This window comes from Colobus angolensis, unplaced genomic scaffold (genome assembly GCF_000951035.1).
Source record: "Colobus angolensis palliatus isolate OR3802 unplaced genomic scaffold, Cang.pa_1.0 Scaffold105, whole genome shotgun sequence".
Lineage (NCBI taxonomy): Eukaryota > Metazoa > Chordata > Mammalia > Primates > Cercopithecidae > Colobus > Colobus angolensis.
Window position 1 is genome coordinate 392880 of NW_012111475.1, and position 15636 is coordinate 408515.

Below are 15636 nucleotides of genomic sequence, written 5' to 3' on the forward strand. Positions count from 1 at the left end.
TACAGGCGCCCACCACTGTGCCCGGCTAGTTTTTGTATTTTTAGTAGAGACAGGATTTCACCATGTTGGCCAGGCTGGTCTTGAACTCCTGACCTCAAGTGATGGCCCGCCTCGGCCTCTCAAAGTGCTGGGGTTACAGGCGTGAGCCACAGCGCCTGGCCTACATGATGCTTTCACAAACATAGTTTCACCAGGAGAGGAAACAGGGAAAGGAGAAACCTGGGTTTTTCCCTCCCGTCCATGAAGAGGGAACATGTGTATCCCCATCATTCTGTTTTACACATGTGCAGACACACACATATATAGATACACTGAATTTTCTTCTCTGCACCTCTATTTCTTCCTGTGTAGAATGCGATTTAGACTCATGGTGACATAAACCTCCCTCATTAGAGGTTTTGGATTTGGGCTTTGCGGCTCACAGTGGAAATGCAAATGGTGTTGGGGTCAGGTGGGGTGTGAGGCCAGGAACTCAGCTGGAATTAGGCCAGTGGGATTCTGAGAGCACCGCCTTAAGACAGGTCAGTTTTGGATCCAGATTATGTGATCCTAAGACTCATAGCCTGGGAAGCCAGCAATGGGGAAGTGGTGCTGAGGGATGTGGGTCATGGGGGTGAGGGTGAGCTTGCAGGGTCTCCCATCAATGCAACTGAGTTTTCTTTGGCAGGGAATTTACCAGCTGAAGAAAGCCTGCCGGCGAGAGTTACAAACTGAGCAAGGCCAGCTGCTCACGCCCGAGGAGGTTGTAGACAGGATCTTCCTGCTGGTGGATGAGAATGGAGATGGTAAGAGGGGCAGAGATGTGTGGGGGGTGCTGCCCACTCTGCATCACCGCCACTTTCTGGCCTCACATCCTCGGGCAAGACCCTCCACCTTCCAACCCTGAGGTCCTCATCTGTGAGAAGGCTGTGGAGAAGATGACATGAACTAACAAAGGGACTCACGAGCATGTGTTTGTAGGAGCGACTAAAAGTCCTATAGGAGTTGCCGATGGAGGCCAAGTATGCAGAATAGAAAGAATTGGAACTTTGGAGTCAGGCAGGGAGTGATATATTGAGTTTCTCGTCCTGGTCTCAATTTCCTCATCTGGAAAATGGGGATAATAATAGTGGTTGAGAGGAATGAATGGGATAATGTGTTTAAGAGCAGGCATAGGGTAGGCCTCCATTCAGGCTGCTTGGGCTCTCCTCCCTGTAGCCCAGTGCCCAGCCCCAAGGCTGTGTGGGGAGAGAGCTGGCTTGGAATACACACAGGAGCCCTCCAGATCTCTCAGCTCTACCCAGCATTTCCGTGGGACCGTATGCAAAAATTCAATTCATCTGCAAAGAAAGCCCCCTCCACCTATTTTTTTTTTTTTTTTTTTTTCGGAGTCTCGCTCTGTCACCCAGGCTGGAGTGCAGTGGCGCGATCTCGGCTCACTGCAAGCTCCGCCTCCTGGGTTTACGCCATTCTCCTGCCTCAGCCTTCCGAGTAGCTGGGACTACAGGCGCCCACCACCACGCTCGGCTAATTTTTTGTATTTTTAGTAGAGACAGCGTTTCACCGTGTTAGCCAGGATGGTCTCGATCTCCTGACTTCATGATCCAACCGTCTCAGCCTCCCAGAGTGCTGGGATTACAGGCATGAGCCACCGCACCTGGCCTAGAAAGCCCCTTAAAGGTGGCAGGAGACTCCTGGAGATTCAGACACCTGACAAGCCTCAAGCTTGGGGCCTGAGACTGCAGGATAGTTGGCATAAGAGATGTAGGCGTATCCTGGGAGCGAGGTCTCCCCTCCTGCCCCCAGACTCAGATCTCCCCTTCTTCTGCATGACCGCCTCTCCTCCCCCTTGCTCAGGCCAGCTGTCTCTGAACGAGTTTGTTGAAGGTGCCCGTCGGGACAAATGGGTGATGAAGATGCTGCAGATGGACATGAATCCCAGCAGCTGGCTCGCTCAGCAGAGACGGAAAAGTGCCATGTTCTGAGGGGTCTGGGGTCCCTGCATGACTCCAGGCTCACCCAGGTTTCCAGGGTAGTGGAAGGGTCCCTGGCTCAGCCTGCTCATGCCCACTCTTCCCCTGGTGTGGACTTCCTGGCACCCCCTGTGCAGGGCTGAGTGGGCATGGGGAAGGGCTGCTGGGTCTGAAGTGGCCAACAGGGCATAGTCCATTTTGGAGAATTCCCTGGGATGGTGAAGGGAACTGGGTTACTTTTTCCATTCAGCTGTTCCCGGGAGAACTTGCCTTGGCTTGGTGGTTGTGGGGCTCCCACGGTTTCTAGGTGTTCTCAGTTGGAAGCAGGAGCCAACTGAGGGGTGAGGGTCCCACAGACCAAATCAGAAATGAGAACACAAAGACTGGTAGGAGGCAGGGGTGGTAGGGTATTGAGACTGAAGAAAAGGCAGGAGTGTTGGGAAGCAGGGGGCGGCAATAATTTTCTAACTTCCAGGATGCTGAGGGGCGTTAATGGGGAGGAATCTGGCCTCCTTCTCCCCAAGGCATCCTCACCAGTGGTGTCAACAGGAAAAATGGTAGCAAATACGCTGCAGGCTGTAGTCTTTCTGCCTTTGGAAGGGTTGGCTGTGCTTAAAGGGGCTGTTTCAGCTCTGCCTGGGCGCTGCTCCGGGACCCCCTGCTGCCAACCCACCATTCCCCCAACAATCCTCCCTTTCCATCCACATCCCCCACTATGGACCTTCCACAACTCCCAGCTGTAAGCCGAATGTTTCTCTTTAAAGGATGGAGAAAACTTCTGTCTGTCTCTGGCAAGAATTGGGGGCCTGCCGACTGGGGTTCATGGGCCGGACTTTCCTTCTAATGGCTGTGTGACCCAAGACAGCCACTTCTCCTCCCTAACCTCGGTTATGTCTCAGCGGCACAGTGAGCAGGTCGGACTAGGCGAGCAGTTTGGATTATTATATTTTTAGATGTGGAATTATTTTTTGTTATATAAACTCTTGGCCGGGCACGGTGGCTCAAGCCTGTAATCCCAGCACTTTGGGAGGCCGAGACGGGCGGATCACGAGGTCAGGAGATCGAGACCATCCTGGCTAACACAGTGAAACCCCGTCTCTACTAAAAATACAAAAAAACTAGCCGGGCGAGGTGGCGGGCGCCTGTAGTCCCAGCTACTCGGGAGGCTGAGGCAGGAGAATGGCATAAACCCGGGAGGCGGAGCTTGCAGTGAGCTGAGATCCGGCCACTGCACTCCAGTCCGGGCGACAGAGCGAGACTCCGCCTCAAAAAAATAAAAAAATAAAAAAAATAAAAAAAATAAACTCTTATGTGTAACTCCAGTATAGAAACTAGATTAAAAGGGAGTCTCTCTGGTTGAAAGGGGGTCTGAGTACCCTCTGGAACTGGAGGCACCTCTGAAAAAACAAACTGAAAACCAGCGCCCTGGGTCACTGTTACTCCTATAAGACAGTTTAAAGTGAGAGACCTGGAAAAACATTTGCTTTATCTTGAATAGATAGGTTGTTATGTTGGTGTATAAAAAATAAAACCAACCTATTAAACCTGCGACTTCGTAGGCGTGCTATTTCATGATATTCATATAAAATTTCCTTTAGACACCAATTTGGTAAAAAATAATTGATTAGAAAAACATTGGCTAGGTGCAGCAGCTCACACCTGTAATCCCAGGACTTTGGGAGGCCGAGGTGGGTGGATCACCTGAGGTGAAGAGTTCAAGACCAGCCTGACCAACATGGTGAAACCCCCGTCTCTACTAAAAATACAAAAAAGAAAGAAAGAAAGAAAGAAATTAGCTGGGCGCGGCAGCAGGTGCCTGTAATCCCAGCTACTCCTGAGGCCGAGGCAGGAAAATCACTTGAACCCGGGAGCTGGAGGTTGCAGTGAGCCAAAGTCGCGCCATTGCACTCCAGCCTGGGTAACAAGTATGAAATTCCATCAAAAAAAAAAAAAGAAAGAGAAACAGAGAAAGAGAAAGAGAAAAAGAAAGGAAGGGAGGGAGGGAGGGAAGGAAGGAGGGAAAGACAGAAAGAAAGAAAGAAAAGAAAAGAAAAGAAAAGCAAGCGGGCCAGGTGCGGTGGCTCATGCCTGTAATCCCAGCACTTTGGGAGGAAGAGGTGGGCGGATCACCTGAGGTCGGGAGTTTGAGACCAGTCTGACCAACTTGGTGAAATCCCATCTCTACTAAAGCTACAAAATGAACCAGGTGTGGTGGCATGTGCCTCTAATCCCAGTTACTTGGCAGGCTGAGACAGGAAAATCGCTTGAACCCTGGAGGCGGAGGTAGCGGTGAGCCAAGATCGCCCCATTGCACTCCAGCTTGGGCAACAAGAGTGAAACTCCATCTCAAAAAAAAAAAATATATATATATATATGCGTGCGTGTGTGTGTGTGTGTGTGTGTGTGTGTATCCAGGTGGGACACAGACATGCCCCAAATTATGAAGAAGGTATGTGAATGACATTGAGGGATGTCCTAATTACATGCAGACACCTTCCCAACTCTGACCTTCAGGATTTCCCAACAGGCAGCCAGCCAAAGGAGCAGAAATGTCAACTCCCTTTTTCTTTCTGTCTGAACCAACGTTCAGACAGAACGACCTCTACCTCTACCTTCCTTCCATGTCTGTTGCTCAGTCCCTGGCTGACTTCCTTGTCTGGGGAGGTCCAAGTGGTGGACAGGACATGAGCAAAATGCACCCCCTCATCCGTCCAGTGGGGCACTCTCTGACTTGGTATTTTACTTATTTTTCCCCTCATTTTCTCTCTCCCACTCCTGAATGTATTTATGTATTTATTTATTGGAGACAGGATCTGGCTCTGTTACCCAGGCTGGAGTGCAGTGGCGCAATCTTGGCTCATTGCAACCTCTGCCTCCCAGGCTCAAGCGATCCTCCCAACTCAGCATCCTGAGTAGCTGGGACCACAGGTGCACACCACCACGGCCAGCTAATTTTTCTATTTTTTTGTAAAGACAAGGTTTTACCATGTTGGGCAGGCTGGTCACAAATTTCTGTGCTCAAGTGATCCACCCACCTCAGCACCCATCCCAAAGTGCTGGGATTACAAGCATTAAGCCACCATGCCTGGCTTCCTCTCCTGAATTTTCATTTACTCCCCACACCTCCCCCACACCCAGCTGAAGTGAAGACTCAAAGCCTAGAAGAAAGAGCATATTTGAAAAAATGGTCACAACTGCTCCAGCCTCTGTGTCTCCCCAGGTTCCTGCAGCAACCAGGTAGCTGTAATTCAGGGACAGAACCAAGAAAACTTGCCTTGGACAGGTAGAGATAGATCTCTGAGTTGGGTTTTTCATTGCTGTTGTTTTGTTTTGTTTTGTTTTGTTTTTCTGAGATGGATTCTCGCTCTGTAGCCCAAGCTGGAGTGCAGTGGTGCGATTTCGGCTCACTGCAAGCTCTGCCTCCCAGGTTCACGCCATTCTCCTGCCTCAGCCTCCACAGCAGCTGGGACCACAGGCACCTGTGACCACGCCTGGCTAATTTTTTTGTCTTTTGGTAGAGACGGGGTTTCACCATGTTAGCCAGGATGGTCTCGATCTCCTGACCTCGTGATTCGCCCACCTCGGCCCCCCAAAGTGCTGGGATTACAGGTGTGAGCCACCGCGCCCAGCCTGAGTTGGGTATTCTTAAAGTTGAGATGTGCAAAGATGCGGATGGGGCCCACCTATAACAGACTGTCCCACTTCCCAACTGGTATCAGGTGTCACTGCAGCAAGAGGGATTTAGGTTAGACCAAGGATAGATTATTTGCAATGAGCAATGAGTCACAGATCCGTGGGGAGCCATGGAGCACCATATGTCACCAAGGAGGGGAAGTATGAGGGACTTGTGCAGGCTTTTCTGAAAAAATATGGATTTCTTCTCGAGAAATGAAGTTTTCTGCAGATCCACCCACCCTCTTTCATGTTTTGGCCAACACCAAACCTTCCCAGAGTGAATGCATGCACATGCATTCAGATTCAGATCTACATTGTCATCTAAATATTCCACCCTTTTTTTCTTTTTATTTTATTTTTTTGAGACAGGGTCTCACTCTGTTGTCCAGGCTGGAGTGCAGTGGTATGATCCCGGCTCACTGCAACCTCTGCCTCCCGGGTTCAAGCAATTCTCCTGCCTCAGCCTCCCAAATAGCTGGGATTACAGGCGCCCGCCACCATATCTAGCTAATTTTTGTATTTTTAGTAGAGATGGGGTTTCACCATGTTAGCCAGGCTGGTCTCGAACTCCTGACCTCAGGTGATCTGCCCACCTCGGCCTCCAAAAGTGCTAGGATTACAGGCATAAGCCACCGCTCCCAGCCCCCTTTTTCCTTTTTGAAGAGGGGCCTCACTATGTTGCCTGGGCTTGTCTTGAACCCCTCGGCTCAAACAATCCACCTCAGCCTCCTGAGTATTGGGGATTACAGGCATTTACCACCACACTTAGCAAAACATCCCATCCTTATCTTGCTAGTAGGATTATAAATCTCTTGAAGGAGCTGTGTTTGTTTGTTTTCCCTTACTGGGGCCCTAGGAGGTACTCCCTAAAAACAGATATGGTGATTCTTACTGTTTTAAATTTGGTAAAATTTAAATTCCAAGGGATACCCCAAATTTGCACATAAGAATGCTCCTGTCCACATCACACAGCCCCCCACATGTGACACATACATCACAGAGAATGCACCTCCAACCACCCCACATGCATCACCTTCATTCTCCACATTCAGCCCCGAAGCACTCTTTCGTGTTCAAAGTCAAAGGCCACCTCTGTGATGCTGTCTCTGAGTCAGACGCCTATAGGTGTCTCCTACAGATATCTGTTCATAAGTTCTCTTAGCATGTTTTATTATAATGATGTTTGTCTGTATGTCTCACCATTAGCCTATGAGTTCCTTGAGTATGAAAACTGTCTTCTCTGTACATCTAATATCTAGCATTAGTACATAGTAGGCGCTCAGTAAATGCTTGTTGAAGGGAGGTGTGAATCAAATGCAAAGCACACAAGTAGGCTCCAGGGTCCCCGGGGCAGAATGGATGTGTGATTGCAGCACTGGGATTGAAGCTGCAGCCACCAGATCTGCAGGATTCCGTAAGAGGCCTGGGAAAGCTCAGCTCTGCCTCAGAGAGTCCACATCCAGAAGAGCATGGAGAAGCTCAGTGGAGAAAGCTGGGAAAAGCTGGGAGAGGAGCCAAAAGGGCTAGGGGGTCACCGGACAGCAGAGGGCTGCTGAACAGTGCCCCCAGCAGGGAGTGCTGCAGTCAGCTGTCACTCAGAGGGGCCAGGAACCATCCTTCACTGTTCCTGGCTCTGGGCTCCCACTGCTGCCTCTCTGCTGCCACCATGTACCCCAAAGAGGCGAGCTAAGCCTCTGAGTTTAGTAGATTCTATCTAGGGTTAAGACAAGAGCAACACCACCAGTCACCACCATACTACCCCACCCGCTAGTGCAGAAGCAGCTGGGCGGTGCGCTCAGCCCGCTGCCTCAGCGGCCTCGTTGTCAGCCCCCTCCTCATCTTGCTCGCCATTTTGGAGCCTGCGCACAATGCGGGTAAGGTCCAAGCTTCGTGTCAGTGTGTCCAGAAGCATCTGGTCCTTCTGGACGCCCTCTATAAACTCTTCCAGGGAGAGTTCCCCTGGGGTAGAGAGAAAGGGAACCAGGGGGAAGAGGGTGTTCATTTCTGCAGTCCAGAGCACAGAACCGGGTTCTTGCCAGTGGCAGGGACAGAGCCCAGGCGAGGAGAAGCGACCTGCAGGTGCAGCAGGCAGAGGCACCCAGAGCCCAGATTCTGGTCCAGGGGCCCATAAAAGCCAACTTTGTGGCTGGGGCAGGTGGAGGAGGTGACTAGCCCGGGGACATTTGGGCCTCCTTCCCCTCTCCTCTAGTGAACTTCCACCCCTCACGACCCCACATCCACGGTGACCCCTCCCCTGGGGAGCCCCTCCTCGGGCCGCTCACCATCCCCGTTGACGTCAATCTTGGAGAACACTGTATCGGTGAACTCCTCTGCAGTCATGGCGGTATCGCTGCAGGGGTTAATGGCGCGAATGGCCTGGGAGGGAAGAAGGGGCAGAAGTGAGAGGGGCCCATCCTTATCCTATCTCAGGGGTGGGAATAGGGACGGTCAGAGCTTGTGCTGTTCCCAAGAGCAGTGAGGAGTAGAGTGCAGGGTACCCGGGGGCCTAGGCAGAGCTGGGACTCAAGAGTCAAACTTCTATCTTCTTTTGGTATTGATGAGGAAACTGAGGCCCAGGAAGGGAAGGAACGTGGCCTGGGTCACGCAGTTGGTGAGGTCCACAGCTGCCACAAGGATCCTCAGTCCCACATCCTGTCTCAATCCTGAGATTGCTGTTCTAACCCTGGGCTCTCAGCTCCGGGTCCCACCCAGGCCGCTGCCCCCAGCCCTGGCCGGGCCCTCTGCACCTGGATGATGGTGAGCAGCTCGTCGCGGTCAATGCAGCCGTTGCCGTCTACATCATAGAGCTTGAAGTACCAGCGGAGCTTCTGTTCCACCTTCCCCTTGAGGACCAGGCTGAGCGCCGCCACATACTCCATGAAATCAATGTAGCCGTCCTGGGCGAGGGACGCGGCCGCCGTGAGCCCACCCGGGCTCCGCCCACTCCGTCCTCAGGCCCCGCCCATCATAACCCAAGGCTCCACCCATCTCGGCTAGCCCCAAGAGATGCTGAGGGGAGCCCCAGACCCTAGGAGATGCGACCAGGGAGGCCAGCCCTGTCTCCGCCGTGACCTGTCAGTTTTCCTAGACGCTCTGTATAGCCCACCCTGCCTACCTCAGAGGCTGCCAGTCAATTCCAATAAGCCAGCACCCACTGGGGTGTGAATGGCTATGGCGCTGTCTGTTCCCAGGCATCTGGATTTTAGCGGGCGCTGCCTGCTTCCCTGTGATTGTCAAGCATGAGCCTTTCCAGTTAGGGGAAATGCGAGACGTGTGCGTAGGTGAGAGGAGGAAGAACTGCACCCCCAGGGATGGGAGCGTGGTTTGGGTGAGCTTTTGGGAGTTTCTCACCCTGCCGCCTGAGGGGCCTAGGCCCCGCGTAAGGCCTTAACCACTCTGAGCCCCACTTAACCACTGGATGAGTGGGCTCATTCAGTCCCAACCCACCCCCCAGGGCTGTCATCAGAACAGAGTCCACAGAGGCCCCTAGACAGCACTGGTTGAATAAGCAAGAAAACTGCTAAAGAGGTTTCCTCTTGGGGAGGGGACACCGGTTGAGGATACTTCTGCTGTTCATTTTTTATCTTTCTGTATTGTTGGAAATTTCTACGATGAGCTGGATTGCTTTTGCAGTTTTTTTGTTTGTTTGTTTTCTATGTCTGAAAAGGGGCAATGGAAAAGGTGTGGATTTTTGTGCCAGAAAGACCTAAATCACCTTGGATAAGTCTCACGACCTTGAGTCTCCGTTTTCCCAGTTATAAAATGGAATGACAGTGTGCACTTTTCAAGGTTGTAGTATGCATTAGATTCAATGAAAATATATAGCAATACTAACGGTTTTTTAGTGCTCTCCATGGACTTCCTAGGCTGACAGCTTTATTCACTTTACTCATTTAATCTCACGGCCACCCCCAAGAGGTGAGTATTTTTGTCTCTAGTTTGAATGAGAAAGTCAAAGTTGAGAGAGATTAGGCTACACAGCTAGTGAATGACAAAGCCTCGCCTAGAAAACTGGGTCTCCTGAATCATCCTATACCAGTACTCAAATGCAGATGGAGATTTACATAGATTTGCATGCACCTGTGTGATTGTCAGACAAACCCAAGCCCAGACAAACATTTGAAGTAAGCAAAGCAAATGCCTGTCCCCCAGGTCTCACTCCCCGCTCACGTTCTGTACTCCCCAGCCCTGCACATCCCAAAGATACAACCAATTTTTTAGTGCAGGGGCTGGCAAACTTTTTCTATAAAGAGCCAAAGAGTAAATATGCAGCTTTGCAGCCACACACCCTCTGTCATTTTATGTGAAAGCAGCCATAGACAATTGTCTATGTAAATAAATAGATGTGGTAAGTTCTAATAAAACTTCATTTACAAAAACAGGCCTATGTGCTGTCGTTTGTCTATCCCTGTTTTGTTTAACTCCTCTCTGTATCAAAACTTCTGACCGGGCGCTGTGGCTCACACCTGTAATCCCAGCACTTTGGGAGGCTGAGGCAGGTGGATCACCTGAGGTCCCGAGTTCGAGACCAGCCTGGCCAATGTGGTGAAAACCCATCTCTACTAAAAATACAAAAATTAGCTGGGCATGGTGGAGAGCGCCTGTAATCCCAGCTACTCAGGAGACTGAGGCAGGGAATCACTTGAACCCAGGAGGCAGAGGTTGCAGTGAGCCGAGATTGTGACATTGCACTCCAGCCTGGGTGACAGGAGCAAAACTCTGTTTCAAAAAAAAAAAAAACTTCCCAATCCTGTGTTCCATCTCCTAGCCAGTGCTAAACTGCTCCATGCTGATGACAATGGGTCAAGACAGTATTGTGCAAAGTGATTGCGTACCACGGGTATAGATGAGGCAGGTTGGGTGTTAGAAAGTCACTCTTTTAATACTTGCAGAGTTAAATTAATGTGTATTATAAAATAACTAGCCATTAAACTCCTGATTTCTCATATATTCATTCACTCATACAATCAATATGATTAAGCACCTGCCACAATCCAGGCACTGTCCTAGGAACTAGGGATTCAACAGTGAACAAGACAAAAATCCCTGCTCACGTGGCGCTCACACTCCAGCAGGGGAAGACAGGCAATAAACCTAATGGCGAAATGTTATTTACATCTGATATTGGAAGACAACAGGTGCTTGGGGAGAAAAGCGGGGCCAGGAAATGCAGAGGTGGGGACCAGTCCCGGTTTTAAACAGAGTTTAAACCAGGAGATCAGGGCAGGGGTTAGTGAGGAGACCTCTGAGCAGAGACTTGCAGCAGAGGAAGGTGTAAGCCGAGCAGAATTCTGGGGGCAGAGGGTCCCAGGCAGCACAAAAGCCCTAAGTCGGAGGTGTGTGTGGCATAAGGGAGGAGGCCAGACTGCCCAGAAACAAGGGGTTGATTTATTTTCAGTGAAAAGAGTAGGGTCAGGTTTCAGACAGCACAGGTAGTGCTTGCATGTGACATACATTAAGACATGGTTGGCCCAGCGTGGTGGCTCACACCTGTAATCCCAGCATTTTGGGAGCCCGAGGTGGGCGGATCACCTGAGGTCAAGAGTTTGAGACCAGCCTGGCCAATATGGTGAAACCCCGTCTCTACTAAAAATACAAAAATTAATCAGGCATGCTGGTGGGCGCCTGTAATCCCAGCTACTTGAGAGGCTAAGCGGGGCAGAAGAATCGCTTGAGCCCAGGAGGCGGAGGTTGCAGTAAGCCAAGATCGTACCACTGCACTCCAGCCTGGGGACAGAGTGAGACTCCATCTCAAAAAAAAAAAAAAAAAGACACAGTTAGGCAAATACAGGGTCAATGTGCCCCAAGGTTGCCCTCCGCCACCCCCACCAGCGTCATATATGTGGTTCTAAGGGTCCTTCTGCAGATGTGTCGTGACTCAAAGAGTTTTCTTAGCAGGTGAGAAGATGAAATATGTCAGTGTTTGGGGGTAAGGTGTGAGGCTCAATCATCCATTCGTCCTTCCCCTCCTGTTCAAGAGTTATTCCGGCCGGGCGCGGTGGCTCACACCTGTAATCCCAGCACTTTGGGAGGCCGAGACGGGCGGATCACAAGGTCAGGAGATCGAGACCATCCTGGCTAACACCGTGAAACCCCGTCTCTACTAAAAATACAAAAAATTAGCCGGACGTGGTGGCGGGCGCCTGTAGTCCCAGCTACACGGGAGGCTGAGGCAGGAGAATGGCGTGAACCCGGGAGGCGGAGCTTGCAGTGAGCCAACATTATGCCACTGCACTGCAGCTTGAGTGACAGAGCGAGACTCCGTCTCAAAAAAAAAAAAAAAAAGACGGTATTCCTTCTTCGGGAGCATTTTGAGTGTTGAATGTGATGACGCCATCCCCCCAAGTTTCCGTACCACAGGCTCTGGACTCTGCTCACCTGCTCCCACTTCGGGAAAGCCCTCGGGCTCCCTCATACCACACTTGAGGTTGGGACTCAAAGCCTGTAATCTACTTTGGTCCCTTATCCTCAAATATTAGTGAGTTTTAAATAGCCACTGAGCCCGAGCTTTCCCAAGAAGCCCCATCCACGATGGTGCCTGGACCTCTTGGGCAGCGAGGGAAGGAGCCTCTCCCGGGCCTGTGGAGGACATGTGGCAGCGCCTCATTTCGTCCTCGCTTTTCAAGTGAGGGGCCACAGGGCGGAGAGCCACGTTTGCAGATTTCGGTTCTTCCACAACTATGTCTTGACCAAATAGTTCCAAACGAATGGAAGATTTACTACGAAAACCAACAAACTTCTTAACTAATTCTCCCGACATCCACAGCATCATGAATATCCCGAGACTGAGAGGGGAGATGATGGGCTCAAGGTCACCAGGCTGATGAAAGCTAGGGACCCAAACCCATGGACCCAAATTCGCCTTTCAGTGACCCCTCTAGCTTATCGATCAGGAAGTCCTTACCCAGTGCATTCAGGGGGCTACTAGGGAGACACACAATTTGACTATTGTGTGGACCTTCAGGCTCATTTGAGAAAAGGTGATCTGAGGTCACTGGGTATTTTGAGGTTGGGAGTATTCTGGATTCTCCAGGGACCAGGCAACCCTATCTGTCTCCAGTCCTCATGTCCACAGAACATTGAGTGGCCTGCCCATGCCAGACAGCAAGGCTGGAGAATCATCATCTTGCTCCCTGCTCTCTGCCCCTCCACCCACACCCGTGAAAGCTTCAAAGGGTTTTGCAAAAGCTTTGAAAAACCAGCACATTGCAGGTGTTCAATGACCATCTTGGAAGTGTTTACACTCATTTTGGAGTAAACCAAGATACGCCTGTGGCAGAGGCAGAGGAAGCCATTGGATTCAGCCTCAGATTACACTAATTTGGGGGCTTCTCTGTCTTGCCCTAGAAAGTGAGGGCAGGGGCCGGGCGCGGTGGCTCAAGCCTGTAATCCCAGCACTTTGGGAGGCCGAGATGGGCGGATCACAAGGTCAGGAGATCGAGACCATCCTGGCTAACACGGTGAAACCCCGTCTCTACTAAAAAAAAATACAAAAAAACTAGCCAGGCAAGGTGGCAGGCGCCTGTAGTCCCAGTTACTCGGGAGGCTGAGGCAGGAGAATGGCGTAAACCCGGGAGGCGGAGCTTGCAATGAGCCGAGATCACGCCACTGCACTCCAGCCTGGGCGACAGAGTGAGACTCTGTCTCAAAAAAAAAAAGAAAGTGAGGGCAGGGACAGTGTCCGATTCATTTCTAATCCCCCAGTGCCTGATTCAGTCGGTGCTCATTAAAGCACAAACATTAGATCCGTTGAAACCCTAGCGTCAAAAACCCACCTCTCAAGCAAACAAATGACTGAATAAATGAAGTTGCTCCCCAGCGGACACTTCTACACTCCTCTCTGCTCTTCCTCACCCTTAGCTGGTCAGGCTTCCAGAGGGGTCCCTCCAGCACTCCCTTTCCCTGCCACTGGGCCCCTGCTCACCTTGTTGAAGTCAAAAGTCTCAAACATCTGCTCCACGTACTGGCTGGCCGATGGGCTCAGGTTCTTGAGGCCGAAGAACTGGCGGAACTCATAGAGGGTGAGTTGGCCAGAGGGGCACTCAGTCATAAACTTCTTGTACCACTGGTGGCACTCAGTGCTGCTCAGCTCCTCCACCGACTTTCCCTCCATCACGTTGCCCATTGCTCAGACCTTCAGGGGGCTGACGCCTGAGATGGACAGGTCCTGTTCGCTGCTTCTCACCCAGAGGTGTCTTGGCGACAACGGGGCCGTCCTCTCTCACAGGCCTGAGTCCTTCAGGCCTGAGCAAAGAAGGGCCTGATGGATCAGATGGTACCGGGAAATGTGGAGAGGAAGAGAGAAGAAGGAAGAAGCTGATGGCCCACGCTCAAACTCACAGATGCCAGACAACTGGTGTTAAGAGTCTCCACTAAATCCTTGCAGCCCCAGTGGAGACTGTACCCTAGAGAAGAGAGTTGAAAATAGAACAAGGCTTAGAGAAGCAGAGTCCTTAGGATTACAGCCTTGAGCTGTAGGTGAGAGGATTTTTTAACCCAGTTTGCAATCTCCTAATCCCTTCTTACCACCACGGAGTGGGTGTCAGCCAGAAGCTGCTCTGATCCTATGACCTTTGCGACCTTCTTCTCCCGGTTTGAGTGGATTCACAATGGTTTTGGATTCTGCTCTCAATCATGGAATTGAGGTATATATGAGATAGAGCTGGCTTCTTGTCCAGAGACGGCCAACTGTGGGCTCCTGACAGGGCTGCTGTGTACAGTTATCCAGGCTGTGCACTGCACTTGGCCATCACAACTGAGTGGGTCCAATCATACCATGGATGTGCTAACATATGAGGGCACCTGGGTGGATGCAGAGTCTGTGGGCTTCCAAGATACGCCTTGAACAGCCGGAGAGAACCCCCTCCTACATTAACCTGTACCAGTACACAGAGACCAGTGCACACACATAGACACACTCTTACACACTGGTCCTGTTCTGGCCACACTCTCGTGTTCCTGAAGGTTGCATCTTTCCCATCTTGAGAGCCCTGAATTCAACCTTCCATCTGATTCTGAGCCTCACACCATCACCATCACCTTCTAGGGGCACGGGTGGGGGACACGGAGTGTGTGCCTGGTGCCCTGGGGTGTGTGTGGGTGGGAGAGTGCAGGCACACAGGTGCATGGGTGAGCTGCTACCTGCTGGGCCTGGAAAGCTCCCTGGCCAAGCCTGGGGGGCCTGTCTATGCAGCAACGGCTTTCTCTGATGCCTGGTGGGATGTGTACTCCCTGGCCACACATTTAAAAACTGGCTCATTTATGGAACCAGCATTTGGGTGCAGGTGCACTTAACCTGGATGCTGCCAGGAAAACTTAAAGCCAGCGCTTGCCCTGCCCTTTTTCCCTTGTTTGCCTTCCTCCTTTACATATGGGCCACACCCAGGTCTCCTGACTCATCTAGTGGGAACCATTGCCCATATTTCTGCGTTCCCCACCAGGGCTTTGGACGCTTGATCAAGTTGTGCACTGATACACAATTTATACAATTTATATAAATAATATATAATTACATGTAAATAGATTTATATAAATATACAATTTATACAATATATAACACATATCAAATATATGTGCATACATGTCTCAGAATGGGCTAGGTTATGCTACAGTAACAAACCATTCTAAAATCTCAGTGGCTGAAAACAACACAAGCTTGTTTCTTGCTTACATTACTGGCTGGGTGACCTTGAGCAAGTAACTTAACCTCTCTGAGCCTCAGTTTCCTCATTCTTAAAACAGGAATAATGGGGCCCATCTGATAGGGCTGTTAAGGGCAGTAAGTGGGGCTGGGCACGGTGGCTCACGCCTGTAATCCCAACATTTTGGGAGGCCGAGCTGGGTGGATCACTTGAGGCCAGGAGTTCGAGACCAGCCTGGCTAACATGGTGAAACCTCATCTCTACTAAAAATACAAAAATTAGCCAGGTGTGATGGTGCACACTCCTGTAATCCCAGCTACTTGGGAGGCTGAGGCAGGAGAATCGCTTGAACCCAGGAAGCAGAGGTT

At 50.9% G+C, this 15636-nt stretch overlaps 2 protein-coding genes across 4 annotated transcripts in view; one reads left to right on the forward strand and one right to left on the reverse strand.

Moving 5' to 3' along the window:
• GUCA1B (guanylate cyclase activator 1B (retina)) overlaps positions 1–2387 on the forward strand; it is an 11248-nt gene extending 8861 nt beyond the window's left edge. Inside the window, exons 3-4 of the mRNA XM_011943632.1 lie at positions 668–785; positions 1837–2387. Of these exons, the coding sequence (XP_011799022.1) occupies positions 668–785; positions 1837–1964 (246 nt within the window). The 3' untranslated portion in view covers positions 1965–2387. The remainder of the gene's footprint in view (positions 1–667; positions 786–1836) is intronic.
• A 4393-nt stretch (positions 2388–6780) lies between these two features.
• The window catches only part of GUCA1A (guanylate cyclase activator 1A (retina)), a 31417-nt gene continuing 22561 nt past the window's right edge, over positions 6781–15636 (reverse strand). For all 3 annotated transcript variants that reach the window (XM_011943642.1, XM_011943662.1, XM_011943652.1), the window contains 4 exons: positions 13552–14032; positions 8375–8524; positions 7910–8003; positions 6781–7586 (listed from right to left, as the gene is read on the reverse strand). In XM_011943642.1, the coding sequence (XP_011799032.1) occupies positions 7423–7586; positions 7910–8003; positions 8375–8524; positions 13552–13752 (609 nt within the window). In that variant the 5' untranslated portion in view covers positions 13753–14032 and the 3' untranslated portion in view covers positions 6781–7422. The remainder of the gene's footprint in view (positions 7587–7909; positions 8004–8374; positions 8525–13551; positions 14033–15636) is intronic.